Here is a 22,598-nt window from a genome sequence, read left to right on the forward strand (position 1 = left end):
AGACGCAAAAGAATCAAGGGATTCTACTCCAACCTAATTGAGAACCGATAGATGATTAGCCGTGCTGTGACAGAGCATTTGGACTATTTTCACTGAGAGAATGGGATGTAGCCATTGACAATAGTGATGCCTGATGTGCGGATAATTTATACGCTTTTTGGTATTGTTTTTAGTATGTTTTTAGTATGATTTAGTTAGTTTTTAGTTAAAATTCACTTTTCTGGACTTTGCTATGAGTTTGTGTGTTTTTCTGTGATTTCAGGTATTTTCTGGCTGAAATTGAGGGATCTGAGCAAAAATCTGATTCAGAGGCTAAAAGGACTGCAGATGCTGTTGGATTCTGACCTCCCTGCACTCGAAGTGGATTTTCTGGAGCTACAGAAGCCCAATTGGCGCGCTCTCAACGGCGTTGGAATGTAGACATCCTGGGCTTTCCAGAAATGTATAATAGTCCATACTTTGCCCGAGATTTGATGGCCCAAACCGGCGTTGCAAATCAGCTTCAGAATGCCCAGCGTTTAACGCTGGAACTGGCATAGAAATTGGAGTTAAACGCCCAAACTGGCATAAAAGCTGGCGTTTAACTCCAGAAAGAGCCTCTACACGAAAATGCTTCAATGCTCAACCCAAGCACACACCAAGTGGGCCTGGAAGTGGATTTTTCTGTCATTTACTCATTTCTGTAAACCCTAGGTTACTAGTTCACTATTAATAGGATCTTTTGACATTGTATCTGTACCTCATGACACTTTACACGTTTCTCACTGTATCTTCTATAGCATGAGTCTCTAAACCCCATGGTTGGGGGTGAGGAGCTCTGCTGTGTCTTGATGGATTAATGCAATTACTACTGTTTCTTATTCAATCATGCTTGCTTCCATTCTAAGATATCACTTGTTCTTAACCCGGATGAATGTGATGATCCGTGACACTCATCATATTCTCAACTATGAACGCGTGCCTGACAACCACCTTCGTGGTATAAGCTAGAATTGATGGTGGCATTCAAGAGAATCCGGAAGGTCTAAACCTTGTCTGTGGTATTCTGAGTAGGATTCAATGATTGAATGACTGTGACGAGCTTCAAACTCGCAATTGTGGGGCGTTAGTGACAGACGCAAAAGAATCACTGGATTCTATTCTGACATGATCGAGAACCGACAGCTGGATAGCCGTGCCGTGACAGGGTGCGTTGAACATTTCCACTGAGAGGATGGGAGGTAGCCATTGACAACGGTGAAACCCTACATACAGCTTGCCATAGAAGGAGCCTTGCGTGTTTGAAGAAGAAGACAGTAGGAAAGCAGAGGTTCAGAAGACAGAGCATCTCCAAAACCTCAACCTATTCTCCATCACTGCAACTCAAGTACCTATTTTATGTTCTTTTGCTTTTTACAATCAATCCTGATAATCTTTGATATCCTGACTAAGAGTTACAAGGTAACCATAGCTTGCTTCAAGCCGACAATCTCCGTGGGATCGACCCTTACTCACGTAAGGTATTACTTGGACGACCCAGTGCACTTGCTGGTTAGTTGTGCGGGATTGCAAAAGTGTGATTGCAATTTCGTGCACCAATGCCCTACATATAGCTTGCCATGGAAAGGAGTAAGAAGGCTTGGATGAATGTAATAAGAAAGTACAGATTCGGAAGGAACACAGCACCTCCATGCACCTATCTGAAATTCCCACCATTGAATTACATGAGTAACTTTATCTTTATTTCCTGTTTATTTTATTTATCTTTTGAATATCTAATCCAATCATATTTGAATCCGCCTGACTGGAATTTACAAGATGACCATAGCTTGCTTCATACCAACAATCTCTGTGGGATCGACCCTTACTCACGTAAGGTTTATTACTTGGACGACCCGGTACACTTGCTGGTTAGTTGTGCAAAGTTGTGAAGTTATGTTTGGACCATGGTATTGCGCACCAGGATTTGGCGCCATCACCAGGGACAATCAATTTTGAACAACAATTTAAGCATGAGTAACAATTTTGCTCACCAGTAGGCATATGCTATTCACATCATCCATTCACAACCAATATCTATAATATATACCAAACAAAATAAAGTGCAATATATATATATATATATATATATATATATATATATATATACTGAAATGAAAATGCAATACTAAAGATAATAAAAGCAACTACTATATACATAAACCAAAGTACTAAAAAGTAGTGCATAAGGCAAAGTAGTATAAATATCCACAAAAGCATAATAAAAACTCAAAATAAGCTAAATAACAAGTGTTGAGGAGAGAAATTTACACTCAAAATATCGTAGATCCTCCTCCACACTTAATTTATGCATGGTCCTCCGTGCCAAAAATCGAACCGGGGTGGTCAAATCTGAGCAGCTCCACCGTCTGGTGGTGGTGGGTGTGGATGTCACTCATAAACAATGATGGTACGGGAAGGTTCTGGAATGGTCTCAGCTGCCGGCTCCTGAGCGGCCTGGTCAGCTGGCTCTTGTGCTGCTGTCTGTGCTCCCTCTTCAGCTCTCTCAGCTGCTGGCTCATCCACTACTGGCTCCTCCACTATAGGCTCAGTCTCAGGCTTGGGCTCTGGTGTATCTAGAGTAGGTGGCCTGGGATCTCTACCCTCAAACTTTACCACAATCCATGATACACGGAAATTTGCCACTCGACAAATTCCTTCCAGCAAGTGCACTAGATTGTCGTCAAGTAAAAACTCACAAAAGAATGAGGTCGAATCACACAGGGATTGGTAGATCGAGCAATTATAATTGGAGAACTATGCTTGTTGAGCAAAATCAATATTGAAATTGGAATTTGCATAATGTAAAATGGCAGGAAACATAAATTGCAAGAAATTGAATGACAGAATCTTAAATTGCTGGAAATTAAATGGGAAATGGGGAATGAAGCATGAAATTAAAGATTGCAGAAAGTAAATAGAATGGGTAAGATCAGAGATGGGGGAATCATTGGGTTTCAGGAGATATTGAATCTTCCAGATCAAATCATCTTCATCTCTTCCTCAATCAATGCATTCATTGAAATTGCTTGGCAATCTTAGATGATTGGATCCCAATGTCTTGGCTCACCAATCTCTCTAATCATGAATAATTGCCCAATGTCTTGATTTAATTTCTCATGGGAAGAGTTGAAGTTCGGTCACTGACTATACCACACAAATTCATAGATCAAAGTATTGGTAGGATTACATGTCACTATATCCATCCATCCCCCAACCTAATCCAATGTGAGAAAGCAATTCTAGCATGAATTCTTCAACCCTCTCTTAAGGATACGACTAATTCCAATTATGGATAGCTTCTCTCTCAAGACAACTATCCAATTGTATTAAGACCGAAAGCTATCCAACAGAAATCAAGGGAAAAGAAAGAAGAAGAAGATGAAAACTACTATTGATCTATTGAATTACAATAGAGCTCCCTAACCCAATGAAGTGGGGTTAGTTGGTCATAGCTCAATTCAATTTACAGAGAAAGAAAAGTGCAAAAAGAAATAAAGAAAAATACAAAAGAAACTAAAAGAGAAAAGTGCAGAAAATGGAATCAGGGCATTGAACTCCTAGAGCCCCCTCAGGGCCTCCCGAAAAGCTCTCTTTCAATCTTCAATAATTCTTATATTTATAACCCTCTTCTCATCTTCAATTGGATCAAGTACTTGGATGTGGGCCGTGGCTCAAGCAATTAGGTGAAGAGAGGTGCCAATTGTGCATTCTGGTCTTTAAAGTTGGAGTCAATGTTTGATGGCCAACGTTGACTCAAATGCCCTTTAGATGAAAACCGGAAAAACCAGAAATGTGCTGTCATTGGTGTTTGACTCAACGTTGAAGGGCCAACATTCTGCTTTTCACGCATACGCGTGCTATGCGCGTCCGCGCAAAAGGGTCAAAAATGCTCATCCACGCGTACGCGTATGGTGCGCTTACGTGTGGATACAAGATTCGCATTTTTGCAATTTAAAAACAAAGCAGGGACGTTGGCCTCAGCCTTGGACCTCCAACATTCCCTCCAACGTTGGCATTTTCGCACGTATGCGTACTGTGTGCTTACGCGTACATTGACATTTTTCTCATCCGCGCGTACGCGTCACTGACGCGTATGCGTCGGTTCAAAATTCGCATCTCCCATTTCTGAAATTTTATCGCGGATGTTGGAGGCTAACGTTTGAGGTGAAGTTGGACTTCCAACGTTCGCACATCCACGCGTGCGCGTCACTTACGCGTGTGCGTGGATGCCAAATTTTCAAGTTCCAAACTGAATGTTGCAAATCAAGCTTTGAGACGTCACTTTGTCCTCTTGTCAACGTTGCAAATTTCATGTCCACTATAGGCTATTATATATGGTTGGAAAGCTCCGAATGTTAGCTTTCTAACCCAACTAGAATTACCTCAATTGGACATCTGCAACTCAAGTTATGCTCCTTTGAAGAGGACAGGGGTCAACTGGCCTTACTACAGGTTGGTACCATGTTCGCTTATGCACATTTCGGGGCAGTTTCCTCCCTCAATTTTAGTGTCAACCATGTAGTGCCATATATGCTTAGAAAGCTCTTGATTACTACTTTCCAATGTTTTTGAAATCACTTCATTTGGAGCTCTGTAGCTCAATTTATTCTTGTTGGAAGTATACCTCTTCAGGCTGTGGGGAGTGACGTTTCCAGCAACGTTGGGGCACCAACTTTGGCTCCAATGTTGCTTCCCTTTGCCTCCTCTCATGGCCTTCTTGTTGCTTCTTTGCCTTCCCTTTTCTTAGCTTCTTTTTCGCCTATCATTAACCAAACAAAATTCATGAAAGCTTTGCTAATCTCATAAGAAATTCCATCATTCATAATCAACAAGTAAACATAGCAAAATTCTTATGAAAATGCATCAGAATAACAATGTTTGATTAAATAAAGGCATGCATGAATTTCTCATCCAAATACTTACTTATTGCCTAAGAAATGCATGAAACTACTCTAACATAAACTAAAAATGGCTTCTGAAGGTAGACAAGATGCCCTGGCATCACAACACCAAACTTAAATCTTGCTTGTCCTCAAGCAAGTGATAAAACATGAAAATACAAGAGATACAAGTCCTTATTCAGAGAATTCAAATCCTTGGTTCATGGAGTTTCATGCATGGCAACTTAAGTTCATGTTCATGCTGGTTTCTAGGCTCTCATATTCTCTTGAATTCTCACTCTACTGCCTTTCTATAAGACTCCTATTTCTGACCCTTAGCTTCTCTGTTTTTGTTTTCTTTCCTTTCTTAGAGCTTATTGCTTTCTATAGCTAAGTGTTCTGTGTTGAGACAACTCTTTAGGATAGGCTTTCAGCCAACACTCCCGAACCAGTTGGTTCAAGGTGCTAGGTGTTGAAACACCCCTAAGGACTTAATCACCCAAGTCTCTCCTCAGCACATACACACCACAGGCACATGGTTTGTCTTCTTTTTTTCATACCTTAGACCTTGGTGTCCAGCACCTCTTTGGGTTGCTAAATGTTTTGTGACAAAGTTTCTATTGATAGTAGACTTTTAGTTGACAATCCCGGGTTAGTTAACCCAAGTTATCAAGTGATAAAGCACTCCTAAGAACTTACTCATCCAAGCAGATCCTTGTACAGAAATACCACAGACACATGCCTCAAGGTTCAAACTATTGGTGCCCAGCTTTAATTTGTGCTCTTTTCTTTCTTTTTCATTCTCTTTTTCTCTTTTTTAGGATCCTTATTAATTCATTTAAGTCTCATAGAATGCACTTCAAGCTCATAATTCAAGAGATCTCTTAGCCTTGTACCTTATTGATGAACCAACTTAGCTAACAAATACCACCACAACACTAGGACTTTATTCTGCATATTAGATTTCACTCTTGTCTTTCAAAGCAAATTCTCATAAACTCTTTTATTGAGCTCAAGGACACAGCATACAATTCAAGCAGGATGACAATGAAGTAGGCACTTAGACTAGCAGCCCCAAAACGTCAATAAAGAGAAACAAGCAGCATATAAATGTTCATGAGAACATGATTAAATAATACTTCCAATTTAAGCACTACAAATCAGACATAGTTAAGTACAATACAACCTCTTGGTGTCTTCCTGTTTCTTCCTTGTCATCATCATCCATAGCTTTTGCATCCTTCTTTGTCTCCTTGGATGATGGTGTATAGTTATTCCAAGAGATTGATTGAATTCCTGTAAAATGATTGGAAGTTGTTTGTTCCCCAAGCACTTGAAAGATGGTTATCATGCATGTATGCTTGTGATTTTTTGGACTTAAGCTGGTGTGTGAACACCAAACTTAGTTCCTTGCCTAATGCAGTAGATTGAATACATGCAGAGAACCTCATGTGCTTTTATTATGAAAATAACTATGAACTAGAAAAATAAACTATTAACTAGAAATTAAACTATTGTTAAGTAGTTTCTTTGATTGGTTGGAGCTAGTGACTAGTCATGCTGAGGGTTGCAATGTGTTCTTTAATGAAATCCATGGTGGAACACCAAACTTAGAATTACACATTCACCCTTGGATTGTTTTGGTGTGGAACACCAAACTTAGCTCTTTGCAATACAGAGATTCTACTTAACTCTTTTATTGAATTTAACTAGGAAAAGAAAACTACCTTTGGTTAGGTTGCCTCCCAATAAGCGCTCTTTCAATGTCATTAGCTTGACATTTTGGTCATGAATTTCTTCCTCTTCTTCCAGTTTGTTAAGAGGAATGACCTCCAGTGGAAAAAGGAGCCAGTTAATGCCCCTTGTTTTGAGTGACTCCTTCCAGCAAGCTTTGTTTTGTGCTTGGCTTGAGTGAATTTGCTTGTTGGATTAGCAATTAGATTATTCTTTGACCTTCTCCTCTTCATGGATATAGTTCTTTGTTTTTCGATCACAATCTTCCTTTTTGTACTTGTTTCTACTGCCTTCACACCTTTGATCTCAAGACTTGGGTATTGTTAGATAGTTGGAGCATCCTCTTCATCAAAAGCTTCTTGAATTGGTAGCTTAATGGATTCACCCTCTATGTAACTCTCTGTTTCATTGGAGTGTGGACTCCCTTGATTGGCTTCCTCCCTTTCTTCTACTTGATTTTGCATTGAATCTGTTGAGAGTGAGTTTGCATGTTCTTTTGCCACTACTAATAGCCTCTGTGGGTATGGAGCTTTGGGCTTATATACTCTCACAACCTCCTCCTTCTTCATAGGAATCTCACTTGGTATGGGTGCCTCTTTCTCTTGTTCCTCTGATTCCTCCCCGGTACTTGTTTTGGTGGTATTACGTGAACTGTAGCCAGGAGCTTGCTTGGACAAGTATCCAATTTGTGCTTCAAGTTTCTGAGTAGCAGCATCTTGATTTTACAGATTCGATCTTACTTCTTCCCATAATTTTTTCATGTCTTCACACTCCTTGCAAAGGTTTGCAAGCATAGCTTCCATTCTGGCCATTCTGTCATCATCATGTGGTGATGGTTGGTTGGAAGTGGGGTATTGAGGCTAATTGGCTTATGAATGAAGTTGGTTATTTTGTGGTTGTGTGTTCTGAAAGTGGTACGGCTCTTGTGGGTAATGGAATGAGTTTTTTGGACTGTGAAAAGAATTGTATGAATCTGGAAGGAATGTTGTGTTGAGGCATACTCAAATGGTGAAGAATTTGGATATGTGAAACTAGGAGGTGAGGTTGGATAATTGAGAGGTGATGGCTCTTGATGAATGGGGTATGAATAAGTGAAATCTCTTTGGTTATGATCTTCCCAGCCACAACTTGAATAGTGATCAATTTTACCAAAATATGGGTCATTTTGTGGCTCTGGGAAGTACCCTATTTCAGCTTCTTGATTCTCCCACCCACCATGAGCATAATAACATAAATCATTCTGTAGTGGTGGGGGGTTTCTCATGAATTTTGATTGCCCAGAATATGATGGATGCTTTTTTCTTTCTTGCAAAAGGTTCTATCTCAAACAATAATCACCAAAAGACATTGGAATCTCCATTGTCATTAATGAGAAAGTGTTAGTGAGGTAATATTACAAACAGCTAGTGGTTAGTGTGCTAAAAAGTAAATGAATCAAAGAAAAAAATAACTCAAAGTACAGAAAATAGCAGTAACAAACTGAATAAAAAAACTATTAACAGAAGAAAAGAAAAATTGCTCAATCTAGTTATGTAACAACCCCAATTTTCGAGTACGTGAGATCTTTTCTAAAAATACGAATTTCTCCAGAAGATCAGTAAGGCGAGAACCTCTGCTATAACATCAAGTATCTCAATCCTTATTGTCATTATTTCATCTTTAAGTTAGAACCTTTTCTGAGGCAAGCTCGATAACGCAGTCACGAAGAACCTAGTTTTTGAACCGTATCGGTTTGGAGTTTTGATTCTGTTTTTCGTAAATAGTCTCTGTTTGATGAACCGGACTCGATTAATGAGAGAAGAGAAATAATAGTATAATATTATCATTACATTAGTATTAGAAGATGCTTGAATAATATTATAAGGTTACTTGGTCTGTTTTAGTTAAAAACAGAAAGTCGGTTTAACTGGGTTCACAGTTTACTGGTGCAGCTTAGCACCAGCACTCTCTGATGACTTTAGCAATGCTAAGGCCTCATTATACATGTTTTACTCTCATAATATATATGTTACTAGTGTCTTTTATGCTAGTAGCTCAGAAAATAATTTTTAGAGATGTTTTTACAAGTGTTCTGATACATCTAGTTTTAGTAGTTATACACCTAAGATATTTTAATATTATTTTAACCCACCTCCAAGCCAACCAATCAAAACTCATCCTACACCCCCAAAACCCCCAAGGCTGGTTCATTATCATTTTGTGGCCGAAATTTCCAAGAGAGAAAAAGAGAGAAAAGTTCTTAGTTCCAAATCTTCAAAGCTTGATTTCTGCTAAACTAAAACCCAAATCAAAATTCCAATCTGACCAAAATGATCCTCTCTTCTTTCTCTACATGATCATATGACTTATCAAGGCTGGAATCAAGGTGAGTTGGCAGCACCATCTCCCTTTTAATTCGGTTTCAAGGAAACATGCTTAAATATGTGTTTTCTTGATGTTCTTCCTTAGGAATCATGCTTAACTTCACTTGAGGGCCAAGAAACGTGACTTTCCAGCAAGTCTAAGGTTAGAAATCACTTTCTAACGTGCTGAGGGAGATTTGGTTAGTTGAGAATTTTGGATTTAAAGTTGTTCTTGATGTGATTTAGGAGGAAAAAGTGCTAAAGGACCACCTGAAAGTCTAACTGAATTAGGAGCAGCAAAACCAGGTAGGGTGTCATGAAATTAATCTTGATTATTTGTGTTTGAGTTGTGTGAATATTGTATGATTTGGCTGTGATAAAAATTGGTTGCATATATGATTGATTCTTGGTGAAAATTTGGTGAAATTTTGATGAAATTTGATGAAATTCAAGCTTTGAGTTCATGTTCTTGGAGAAGCTGGAAAATGAAACCCTAGACCCTAAATTGGGTATCAATTTGTGTTAAAATCATGTAGAAAAGATGGGATTTTAGTGGCTGCTAATTTATTTTGAATTATGGTAAAAAATCGGTTGCTGAAAAGATTGAAAAACGGGTAAAAACAGAGAAAGAATCTGAAGAATTTATGAAGAACATGAAGAACACTTTGAGTGTGGTGAAGAACAATGAAGAACACCTTTTTGATTCATAAAAGGGCAAGGAAGTAATTAATTTGGTGTTTGGGGGGTTATTTGGTAATTTTTGAAAGTTAGGGTGGTTAAAGTAGAAATATTAAAAGTTACGGGCGGTAAAAAGTTAATTTTAAAGGTTAAAAAGGTAAAGGCAAGGTAATTTTCGAAAATTTAATAATAAAATAATCCATAATAATAAAATATTAAATAATAATATTTAATGAAAAATAATATTTTAATAAAAATAATAAAATAATGCGGAAAAGACAGTTTTCTGTAAAAGCTTTAGAAAGACAACTTTAAGCGTAGAATCTCATAATTACCTTCATAAAACACTTAGGGAGTGGTAAGAACATATTAGTGAGGCAAAGATAAAGGAAAGATAAAAGGTTGAAGACAAGATAAAAATCAAAGAAAAAGTCTGTAAGGTTTTAATGACAGAAAAACAGACAAGGATTAGTGAATGAACTAGGGCAACATAGTTAGTCCTTGAGTTGCGACTATGGTTAGGTATAATATGAAAAGTTAAACTATTTCAGTATAGACTTAATGAACCTATACTTGGGACAAGCTAACTATTCATACCGAAATTTACATAAGCTTTAAATACATTTGTTAAGCAAAGAAACACAGAGAACAAAGTAATCAGAGTAAAGTAAAGAGATAAAGAAAAAAAGAGTAATACATATACAGAGGAAAGAGTAATCAGAGAAAAGTAAGAGATACATAGAAAAGAGAAACCAGAACAGAGTAAAGAGATATAAGGAGAAAAGAGTAATATGATAAAGAGAATAGAGAACAAGTAAAGGGCCTGTTGAAAGTTCATTTGTTGCGTTAAGGCAACCCCAGAAATATCTACGTGTTCATCTGCTGCATTGTGGCAGTCAGATGAATGGTAGTACGACCACTGAGAATGCTTTCATGGGATACCTTGCTATAATGCTTTGCTGTAAGGCAGAGGTTGCTTACAGAGGTATCGAGATCAGTGTGCTCTTGTAAGACAGAGGTTGCTTACAGTGAGTGTGTTGTTGTTCTTGTAAGACAGAGGTTGCTTACAGTGAGTGTGTTGTTGCTCTTGTAAAACAGAGGTTGCCTATAGTGAGTGTGTTGGGCGTTTATCGGCTACTAAGTTCCGCCCTGCAAGACAAAGTTTGCTTACAGTGGATACCCTGCAAGACCAAGGTTGCTTGCAGTGGGTGTTGCCAACAGGAAAGCCTTATCCAAACAGAGGTTGCTGGGTAACGTCGGGAGCGGGTATGTAATCGACAAACGAGCTCATTACCTGCGCTAGGGCTAGACATGCATCATACTTGGCTGTGCATTTTCCTCTATTATGATTGTTGTATGAATGTATGCTTTCCTTGTTTGTATTCTATTCTCTGTGTCTATGTTGTATTTTCTTGTATTTTTCTGTTTGTGTTTTGTTTTCCTATTTTCTCTATTTCCTCTATTTATATGTATCTTCTATTTACTGCTTCTTGTATTCTGCTATTTTTCTGCTAAACAACACGGAATTAATGAACTTAACTAATAACCCTGACCCTACTAAGAACTTCCAAGTTCTTACCCCTTCTCTCTCCCTTCCCCCTTCAGATGGAAGCTTAGGTACCCTTCCGTAGTTTGCTGATGACCGTTCATAAAGAGGATTCTGCTCTAGGTAGTCTTCTGAGTCTAGGGTGAATCCCGTTCTCTGTTCATATGTATATACAGTGAGACCAGCCAATGTCTACACCCCGTTTGTACGCGAACTTTAACCTAAATCCTATGTACGAGACTCTTGTTATGTGGCTACTTGATGAGGTACTGGAGTGATGTCATATGGCAATGTATGATCGTGCAGAGGAATAGTAGATGATGTTCCACCTTTTGATGACGTTCCACATGACTTGAGTTTTGAAGACTTAGAACATACTTTCCCTCGCTTTAGTAGTTTAGAAGGACTAGGTGAGTATAGAGTCTAGGCTAGCCTGGGTGCCAGCTTAGAGACTTCTTGAATAGGTCGGGGCCTGGGATGTTGTATGTATGTATATATATATATATATATATATATATATATATATAGCTATATCTAGGGGTGTTCTAACTAAATGGCTATACTCTAATAAAGGCTGGATCACGAAATGTTATCAACTGCTTGAGATGTATTTATTTGTGGTTGTTTATAACCGTTTTATCTATTATTATTTGTGAATTGCTTATGAATGATTCTGTTTATTAATCCAAATGTTTTAAAAAAAAAGGTACCTCGCAAACTAATTACGCTTTTAACAACGAATCAGGCTCATATAATAAATAATAGATAATGATTAGGAAGACAAGTTGGTAGTGCTCAGTTTCTAGTATGATCATGACGTACTAGAAATTGGGTCGTTACAATTTGGTATCAGAGCAGTTCATTCCCAGTAGAGCCTGGGGAGTGGACTGACTATGCTTCATTGCATACTCTGCTTGTGTGTCTCATGCTTATAGGATATCTTGATGATATGTGTTGCATGATTGTCTCTGTGTTTTCATTTTGGAAATGTTCACACTTGACTTGAAGTGTTAAGACTGATCACCTTAATAATGATTGTTTGGTGTGAACAGGACTACAATTGGTTCATGGAGACGAGGTGAAAGGGAAGGGATTCCTAATGTTAACCACGAGAGGGAACAGGAAACGTTTATGACTACCATGAACTTTGTACCTGAGGCAGTGCGTGAGGCTGCAGTAGCAACGGCTAGGGATGTTGAACGTCTTGGGGTGAGAAACGGTAATGAAAATAAACATGGAGAAGATAGTGGAAACGATGAGAATAACTTGGGGCATCTCGAAAGACCTATGACCCTTGCGAGCTTTCTGAAGGTTAAACCACCCATGTATAAAGGTACACTCATTGCGACCGATGCTAACAACTGGTTTCGAGCTATCGAATGATCACTGCGAGCGCAGCATGTTCCAGAAGGTCAACACGTAGAGTTCGTTACTTATATGCTGGAAGGAGAAGCTGAGCATTGGTGGCAGGGGATACAGGGACTGTTGCAACAAGATGAAGGCGATATTCCTTGGGATACTTTTAAGGATGAATTTTATAAGAAGTATTTTCCGAGGGCAGCTCGTGACGCTAAGGAGATGGAACTTATGCAGCTGAAATAGGGTAATACAACTATTGCAGAATATGCCCGTAAGTTTGATGACTTGTGCCGTTTCTCCAAGATCTGCCAAGGGAATCCTGCTGACTTTGAGGAATGAAAGTGTTTGAAATTTGAAGGAGGACTCCGAGAAGACTAATGAATTCTGTTGTTCCGCTAGAGATAAGAAATTTTGTTGAACTGGTGAATAAAAGTAAACTAGTAGAAGAATGTTCGAAGAAGGTGGCGATAGCTCGAGCAAATCGTATGGAGGCCTCAAGAAGAGACTTTATTCATGATCTAGCCCCTAAAGGTCATAAATTTAAGGTCAATGGTCAGTTCCAGCGCCAAAATGGAAATAAACGGAATGGTAACTTTCTTGCTCGTAACAATGGCAACCACGACAACTATAATTTTGGAGAGGAAGAAGGAGGTCAATCTCAGCAAACTCAGGATATTTCAGTATGCTCAAGGTGTGGGAAGGATCATGGTAATAGAGCTTGTAGATATGGGACACACACTTGTTTCTCTTGCGGAGAGTATGGACATATATCGAGGAATTGCCCAAAAAGGTTTGTTCGAAATCCAGCCAGGCCACAACAACAAGGAAGGGTTTTTACCTAACTGCTGGCAACACTAATGCATATAATTCTTCCACTCGAGGTGAGTACCACACTATGGTTTTGTTTGTGCTAGATAACACTGTAACTTCTTATGCGCATGTTAAATTTTGAGGGCAAAATTTTCTTTAAGGAGGGTAGAATGTAACAACCACGATTTTCGAGTACGTGAGATCTTTTCTGAAAATACGGATTTCTCTGGAAGATCAGTAAGGCGAGAACCTCTGCTATAACATCAAGTATCTCAGTCCTTATTGTCATTATGTCATATTTAAGTTAGAACCTTTTCTGAGGCAAGCTCGATAACGCAGTCATGAAGAACCTAGTTTTCGAACCGTATCAATTAGGAGTTTTGATTTTGTTTTTCATAAATAGTCTCTGTTTGACAAACCGGACTCGATTAATGAGAGAAGAGAGATAATAGTATAATATTATCATTACAATAGTATTAGAATATGCTTGAATGATATTATAAGGTTACTTGGTTTGTTTTAGTTAAAAACAGAAAATTGGTTTAACCGGGTTCACAGTTTACTGGTGCAGCTTAGCACCAGCACTCTCTGAAGACTTTAGCAATGCTAAGGCCTCATTATACATGTTTTACTCTCATAATAAATATGTTACTAGTGTATTTTATGATAGTAGCTCAGAAAATAATTTTTAGAGATGTTTTTACAAGTGTTCCGATACATCTAGTTTTAATAGTTATACACCCGAGATATTTTAATATTATTTTAACCCACCTCCAAGCCAACCAATCACAACTCACCCTACACCCCCAAAACCCCCAAGGCTGGTTCATTTTCATTTTGTGGCCGAAATTTCCAAGAGAGAAAAAGAGAGAAAAGTTCTTAGTGCCAAATCTTCAAAGCTTGATTTCTGCTGAACTAAAACCCAAATCAAAATTACAATCCGACCAAAATGATCCTCTCTTCTTTCTCTACATGATCATATGACTTATAGAGGTTGGAATCAAGGTGAGTTGGCTGCACCATCTCCCTTTTAATTTGTTTTCAAGGAAACATGCTTAAATATGTATTTTCTTGATGTTCTTCCTTAGGAATCATGCTTAACTTCACTTGAGGGCCAAGAAAAGTGACTTTCCAGCAAGTCTAAGGTTAGAAATCACTTCTTAACGTGCTGAGGGAGATTTGGTTAGTTGAGGGTTTTGGATTTAAAGTTGTTCTTGATGTGATTTAGGAGGAAAAAGTGCTAAAGGACCACCTGAAAGTCTAACTGAATTAGGAGCAGCAAAACAAGGTAGAGTATCACGAAATTAATCTTGATTATTTGTGTTTTTCGTTGTGTGAATGTTGTATTATTTGGTTGTGATAAAAATTGGTTGCATGCATGATTGATTCTTGGTGAAAATTTGGTGAAATTTTGTTGAAATTTGATGAAATTCAAGCTTTGAGTTCATGTTCTTGGAGCAGCTGGAAAATGAAACCCGAGGCCCTAAATTGGTTTGTGTTAAAATCATGTAGAAAATATGGGGTTTTAGTGGCTGCTAATTTATTCTGAATTATGGTAAAAATCGATTGCTAAAAAGACTGAAAAATGGGTAAAAACAGAGAAAGAATCTGAATAATTTATGAAGAACATGAAGAACACTTTGAGTGTGGTGAGGAACAATAAAGAACACCTTTTTGATTCATAAAAGGGCAAGGAAGTAATTAATTTGGTGTTTGGGGGGTTATTTGGTAATTTCTGAAAGTTAGGGTGTTAAAGTAGAAATATTAAAAGTTACGAGTGGTAAAAAGTTAATTTTAAAGGTTAAAAGGTAAAGGCAAGGTAATTTTCGAAAATTTAATAATAAAATAATAAATAATAATAAAATAATAAATAATAATATTTAATTAAAAATAATATTTTAATAAAAATAATAAAATAATGTGGAAAATACAGTTTTCTGTAAAAGTTTTAGAAAGACAACTTTAAGCGCAGAATCTCATAATTACCTTCATAAAATACTTAGGGAGTGGTAAGAACATATTAGTGAGGCAAAGATAAAGGAAAGATAATTGAAAACAAGATAAAAATCGAAGAAAAAGTCTGTAAGGTTTTAATGACAGAAAAATAGACAGGGATTAGTGAATGAACTAGGGCAACATAGTTAGTCCTTGAGTTGCGAGTAGAGTTAGGTATAATATGAAAAGTTAAACTGTTTCACTATAGACTTAATGAACCTATACTTGGGACAGGCTAACTATTCATACCGAAATTTACATAAGCTTTAAATACATTTGTTAAGCAAAGAGACACAGAGAACAGACTAATCAGAGTAAAGTAAAGAGATAAAGAGAAAAAGAGTAATACAGATACAGAGAAAGGAGTAATCAGAGAAAAGTAAAGAGATACAGAGAAAAGAGTAATCAGTGGAAATGTTCAACGCACCCTGTCACGGCACGGCTATCCAGCTGTCGGTTCTCGATCATGTCGGAATAGAATCCAGTGATTCTTTTGCGTCTATCACTAATACCCCACAATCGCGAGTTTGAAGCTCGTCACAATCATTCAATCATTGAATCCTACTCAGAATACCACAGACAAGGTTTAGACCTTCCGGATTCTCTTGAATGCCGCCATCAATTCTAGCTTATACCACAAAGATTCTGATTAAGGAATCCAAGAGATATCTACTCAATCTAAGGTAGAACGAAGGTGGTTGTCATGCACACGTTCATAGTTGAGAATATGATGAGTGTCACGGATCATCACATTCATCCGGGTTAAGAACAAGTGATATCTTAGAACGGAAGCAAGCATGATTGAATAAGAAACAGTAGTAATTGCATTAATCCATCAAGACACAGCAGAGCTCCTCACCCCCAACCATGGGGTTTAGAGACTCATGCTGTAGAAGATACAATGAGAAACGTGTAAAGTGTCATGAGGTACAGATACAATGTCAAAAGATCCTATTAATAGTGAACTAGTGATCTAGGGTTTACAGAGATGAGTAAATGACAGAAAAATCCACTTCCGGGCCCACTTGGTGTGTGCTTGGGCTGAGCATTGAAGCATTTTTGTGTAGAGACTCTTCCTGGAGTTAAACGCCAGCTTTTATGCCAGTTTGGGCGTTTAACTCCAATTTTTATGCCAGTTCCAGCGTTAAACGCTGGGAATTCTGAAGCTGATTTGCAACGCCGGTTTGGGCCATCAAATCTCGGGCAAAGTATAGACTATTATACATTGCTGGAAAGCCCAGGATGTCTACTTTCCAACGCCGTTGAGAGCGCGCCAATTGGGCTTCTGTAGCTCCAGAAAATCTACTTCGAGTGTAGGGAGGTCAGAATCCAACAGCATCTGCAGTCCTTTTCAGCCTCTGAATCAGATTTTTGCTCAGGTCCCTCAATTTCAGCCAGAAAATACCTAAAATCACAGAAAAACACACAAACTCATAGTAAAGTCCAAAAAAGTGAATTTTAATTAAAAACTAATAAAAATATACTAAAAACTAACTAAATCATACTAAAAACATACTAAAAACAATGCCAAAAAGTGTATAAATTATCCGCTCATCACAACACCAAACTTAAATTGTTGCTTGTCCCCAAGCAACTGAAAATCAAATAGGATAAAAAGAAGAGAATATACTATAGACTCCAAAATATCAAAGAAACATAGTTCCAATTAGATGAGCGGGACTATTAGCTTTTTGCTTCCGAACAGTTTTGGCACCTCGCTTTATCCTTTGAGGTTTAGAATGATTGGCATCTATAGGAACTCAGAATTCAGATAGTGTTATTGATTCTCCTAGTTAGGTATGATGATTCTTGAACACAGCTACTTTATGAGTCTTGGCCGTGGCCCAAAGCACTCTGTCTTCCAGTATTACCATCAGATACATACATGCCACAGACACATGATTGGGTGAACCTTTTCAGATTGTGACTCAGCTTTGCTAGAGTCCCCAATTAGAGGTGTCCAGGGTTCTTAAGCACACTCTTTTGCCTTGGATCACAACTTTATTTCTGCCCTTGCCTTTTGGTTTAAAGGGCTATTGGCTTTTTCTGCTAGCTTTTTTTTTTCTCTTCTATTTTTTTCTTTTTTTTTCGTTTGTTTTTTTTTTTTGAATCACTGCTTTTTCTTGCTTCAAGAATCATTTTTATGATTTTACAGATCCTCAATAACAGTTCTCCTTTTCCATCATTCTTTCAAGAGCCAACAATTTTAACATTCTCAAAACAACAAATTCAAAAGACATATGCACTGTTCAAGCATGCATTCAGAAAACAAAAAGTGTTGTCACCACATCAAACTAATTCAACTAGTTTCAGAGATAAATTCAAAATCCTGTACTTCTTGTTCTTTTGTGATTAAAGCATTTTTCATTTAAGAAAGGTGATGGATTCATAGGACATTCATAGCTTTAAGACATGAATTTTAAATTTTATTAATCATGAATTAAGAACAAAACTCAGAAATAGATATAAGATAAGACTAATAATAATATAAAACAAAAATTTAAATAGGCTCCTAATGATAGAGGTTATCACAGAGTTAGGACTCAACAACCTTGATTTTGAGAAGTGGATGCTCCCTCAACTTGAGGGGAGAGCTTTTGGCGTTTCATCTCTTGAAGTTCACGCCCCTGCTTCTCTTGTTCCTTCAGCAATTTGCAGAGCATGCAGTTCTGATTCTGCTGTTCTTCCTTAAGTTGCTCCATAGTTTCTTGCAACTTGGTGATAGATGCTTCTAGGCTGGCCCAGTAGTCAATTTCAGGGAATTCAAGGAGGAACTCCTGCGCCCTCTTTTTGATAGAGTTGTCTTGCATTTGTCCTTCCATTGACTTCTTGGTGATTGGATGTTCAATGGGTATGAATTCATCTACTCCCATCTTCACCCTAGCCTCTTTACAGAGCAAGGAGATCAAGCTTGGGTAAGCCAGTTTGGCTTCAGTGGAATTCTTATTTGCAATTGTGTAAATCTCACAAGCAATCAGATGATGAACCTCCACTTCTTTTCCAAGCATAATGCAATGTATCATCACTGCTCTCTTGATGGTGACCTCAGAACGGTTGCTAGTGGGCAATATGGAATGCCCAATAAAGTCTAGCCAACCTCTTACAATTGGTTTGAGGTCTCCCCTCTTGATTTGGTTTGGGACACCTTTTGAATTGGTTATCCATTTAGTTCCAGGGAGGCATATATCCTCTAGAACTTGATCCAACCCTTTATCTGCTCTCACCATCCTCCTATTAAAGGATTCAGGATCATCATGCAGTTGAGGTAATTTGAAGACCTCTCTTATTTTGTCTAGATGGAAGTAAATAATTCTCCCTCTGACCATGGTTCTGTAGGTATGAAAAGCAGTTCCAGTCATTCTCTGCTTATCTGTCAGCCACAGATTTGAGTAGAATTCCTGAACCATGTTCCTTCCAACCTTTGTCTCAGGGTTGGTTAGAACTTCCCATCCTCTATTTCGAATTTGCTCTTGGATCTCCGGATATTCATCTTCTTTCAGATTGAATTTGACTTCTGGGATCACTAACCTCAGACCCATTATTTTGTGGTAATGGTCTGCATGTTCTTTGGTTAAGAACTTCTCTTGACTCCAAACATCCTTTGGATTATTCTCTTTCTTGCCTCTTGAATTGGTTTGTTTTCCTCTAGGAGCCATGATCTTGATAAATCTTGGCCTAGTGATCTCGGAAAGCACACCAAACTTAGAGGTTTGCTTGTCCTCAAGCAAAAGAAGGCAAAGAGGGGAGAGAGAGGGAGAGCAAATTCGAATGGTGTGGGGAATGAGGGTGGCCGAATGTGTTTAAATAGGAGAGGAGGAGACCTATTCGAAAATTTGAAGGAGATTTGAGAAGATTTGGAAAAAAATTTGAGGAGATAATTGAGTTTTTTGAAAGAGTCTAGGAAAGAATTTGAAATAGATTTGAAGAGGATTCTAGTTTTTGAGATTGGGGGTGAATAATGAAAATTTGTAATGTGTTTATGGAGAAAGATATGGATCAAAACAAGAAATTTTGAAAAAAATTAAAGTGGGACACAAAATCTCCTCCCCCTGCCTTTCTATACCATTCTGGGCGTTTAACGCCCACTTGGTGGCCTATTTGGGCGTTTAACGCCCAGCCAGGTATCCTGGCTGGCGTTAAACGCCAGAAATCCCTTCTTCACTGGGCGTTTTGCTAAACGCCCAAGATGCTGCACACCTGGCGTTTAACGCCCAAAATGGCACAATTACTGGCGTTAAACGCCCAGAATGGTGCCCATTCTGGCGTTTAACGCCCAGAATGCCCCTTACTGGCATTTTTTCGCCAGTAAGCTATTTTTCTCTGCTTTTTGCACTGAATCCTTCTGTAACTCTGTGAATTCCTTCAATTTTTAATAATTGCCTTTTTGGAATATGTATCAAACCTTGATTAGACAGAACTGATGCCCTTCTAATCACTGGGTTGCCTCCCAGTAAGAGCTTCTTTACCGTCTTTAGCTGGACCTTCACTGAAAATCACTCAAGTCTCAGTTTTGAGCATTCTTGCTCAAAATTGCTTTCAAGATAGTGCTTGATCCTCTGTCCATTGACAATGAACTTCTTGTCAGAATCATTATCCTGAAGCTCAACATATCCATATGGTGATACTCCTGTAATCACATATGGACCCCTCCAGCGGGACTTAAGCTTTCCTGGAAACAGTCTGAGCCTATAATTGAAGAGCAGGACCTTTTGTCCTGGCTCAAAGACTCTGGATGACAATTTCTTGTCATGCCATTTCTTTGCCTTTTCTTTATAGATTTTTGCATTTTCAAAGGCATTGAGTCTGAATTCCTCTAGCTCATTTAGTTGGAGCAATCTCTTTTCACTAGCTAACTTAGCATCCATGTATAGGAATCTGGTTGCCCAGTAGGCTTTATGTTCCAGTTCCACGGGCAGATGACAGGCCTTCCCATACACCAGTTGGTATGGAGAGGTTCCTATAGGAGTCTTGTATGCTGTTCTGTATGCCCACAGAGCATCATCCAAGCTCTTTGCCCAATCCTTTCTACGGGCAATAACAGTCCGTTCCAGGATTCTTTTGAGCTCTCTGTTAGAGACCTCCACTTGCCCATTTGTCTGTGGGTGATACGGAGTTGCTACTTTGTGGCTAATTCCTTATCTAACCATAGCAGAGTATAGTTGTTTATTGCAGAAATGAGTGCCCCCATCACTGATCAGTACTCTGGGAACACCAAACCTGCTGAAGATGTGTTTCTGGAGGAATTTCAGCACGGTCTTAGTATCATTATTGGGTGTGGCAATTGCTTCCACCCATTTAGATACATAGTCTACTGCCACTAGAATATAAGTGTTTGAGTATGATGGTGGGAAGGGGCCCATGAAGTCAATTCCCCATACATCAAACAATTCAATCTCTAAGATCCCTTGCTGAGGCATGGCGTAACCATGAGGCAAGTTACCCGCTCTTTGGCAACTGTCACAGTTACGCACAAACTCTCGGGCATCTCTATAGAGAGTAGGCTAGTAGAATCCGCATTGGAGGACCTTGGCTGCTGTTCGCTCACCTCCAAAGTGTCCTCCATATTGTGATCCATGGCAATGCCACAGGATTCTTTGTGCTTCCTCTCTGGGTACACATCTGCGGATTATTCCGTCTGCACATCTCTTAAAGAGATAAGGCTCATCCCATAGGTAGTACTTGGCATCAGAAATCAATTTCTTTCTTTGCACTATGCTGTACTCCCGGGGTATGAACCTCACAGCCTCTAGTAATTTAGTGACCTCTTTTTGCACCACCTCCTTCATGGCTGGATTTAGCCGCCTTTGTGGTTGGACCACTGGTTTGGCATTATCCTCCAATAGGATCTTGTGCATGCATCTTGCTGGGCTAATGCCCTTAAGATCACTTATGGACCACCCAAGAGCTGTCTTGTGTGTCTTTAGCACTTGAATCAGTGCTTCCTCTTCCTGTGGATTTAAAGCAGAGCTTATAATCACTGGAAAAGTGCCACCCTCTCCCAGAAATGCATACTTCAGGGATGGTGGTAGTGGTTTGAGTTCAGGTTTTGGAGGCTTATCCTCCTCCTGAGGAATTTTCAAAATTTCTTTTGTTTCCTCTGGTTCTTCCTGATCAGGCTGAGCATCCCTGAAGATGTCCTCAAGCTCTGATTCTAGACTTTCAGTCATATTGATCTCTTCCACCAAAGAGTCAATAATGTTAGCGCCCATGCAGTCATTTGGTGTGTCTGGATGCTGCATGGCTTTTACAGCATTCAACTTGAACTCATCCTCATTGACTCTTAGGGTTACTTCCCCTTTTTGTACATCAATGAGAGTTCGTCCAGTTGCTAGGAAAGGTCTTCCTAGAATGAGAGTTGCACTCTTGTGCTCCTCCATTTCCAGCACTACAAAGTCAGTTGGAAAGGCAAATGGCCTAACCTTGACAATCATGTCCTCAATTATGCCTGATGGATATTTAATGGAGCCATCAGCAAGTTGGAGGCATATCCGGGTTGGTTTGACTTCTTCAGTCAACCCAAGCTTTCTGATAGTGGATGCAGGTATTAGATTGATACTTGCTCCAAGATCACACAGGGCTATCTTGGTGCAAGCACCTTCTAATGTGCATGGTATCATAAAGATTCCTGGATCTTGAAGCTTTTCTGGTAAGCTTTTCAGAATGACTGCACTGCATTCTTCAGTGAGAAATACTTTTTCAGTTTCTCTCCAATCCTTCTTATGGCTTAAGATCTCTTTCATGAACTTAGCATAAGAAGATATTTGCTCAAGTGCCTCTGCAAATGGAATCCTTATTTCAAGAGTCCTCAGATAGTCTGCAAAGCGGGCAAATTGCTTATCCTGTTCCGCTTGGCAGAGTTTCTGTGGATAAGGCATCTTGGCTTTATACTCTTCAACCTTAGTTGCTGCAGGTTTATTCCTTACAGAGGTGGTTGGAGAAGCTTTTTTAGAGGGGTTACTATCAGCACTTTCAGGTGTCTGGTTCCCCTTTTGCGTTTGAACGCCAGGATTGGGTGGAAAATGGGCGTTTAACGCCAACTTTTCCCCCTTTTCTGGCGTTTGAACGCCAGAACTGGGCAGGGAATGGGCGTTTAACGCCAGCTTTCCCTCCTTTTCTGGCGTTTGAACGCCAATAGTATTCCTCTCTGGGCTCTTACTGTCCTCAGAGGGATTTTGGATAGTGGTTTGGCTATCCTCTGTCAACTGTTCCTTTACTGACTTTTTGCTACTTTGA

General features: G+C 38.9%; 1 protein-coding gene across 1 annotated transcript; it reads right to left on the reverse strand.

Annotated features, from left to right (window-relative positions):
* Nucleotides 1-2,409: 2,409 nt before the first annotated feature.
* On the reverse strand, nucleotides 2,410-6,252 carry LOC130934192 (uncharacterized). The gene is made up of 3 exons (XM_057863779.1): nucleotides 6,088-6,252; nucleotides 4,646-4,780; nucleotides 2,410-2,628 (listed from the first exon to the last, which is right to left on the reverse strand). Exons 1-3 carry the CDS (start codon nucleotides 6,250-6,252, stop codon nucleotides 2,410-2,412), a joined length of 519 nt encoding a protein of 172 aa, XP_057719762.1.
* Nucleotides 6,253-22,598: the final 16,346 nt, after the last annotated feature.

Source organism: Arachis stenosperma, chromosome 6, assembly GCF_014773155.1.
Source record: "Arachis stenosperma cultivar V10309 chromosome 6, arast.V10309.gnm1.PFL2, whole genome shotgun sequence".
Lineage (NCBI taxonomy): Eukaryota > Viridiplantae > Streptophyta > Magnoliopsida > Fabales > Fabaceae > Arachis > Arachis stenosperma.

Excerpts from the sequence above, each read along its gene's own strand:
- LOC130934192 (XM_057863779.1), bottom strand. The coding sequence starts at position 6,252 with ATGATAACCATCTTTCAAGTGCTTGGGGAACAAACAACTTCCAATCAT. Across the intron at positions 4,781-6,087 it reads AAACAGGAAGACACCAAGAG|GCGAAAAAGAAGCTAAGAAA; the intron begins GTTGTATTGTAC and ends GGTTAATGATAG. Across the intron at positions 2,629-4,645 it reads ACTCCCCACAGCCTGAAGAG|TTTGAGGGTAGAGATCCCAG; the intron begins GTATACTTCCAA and ends ATTGTGGTAAAG.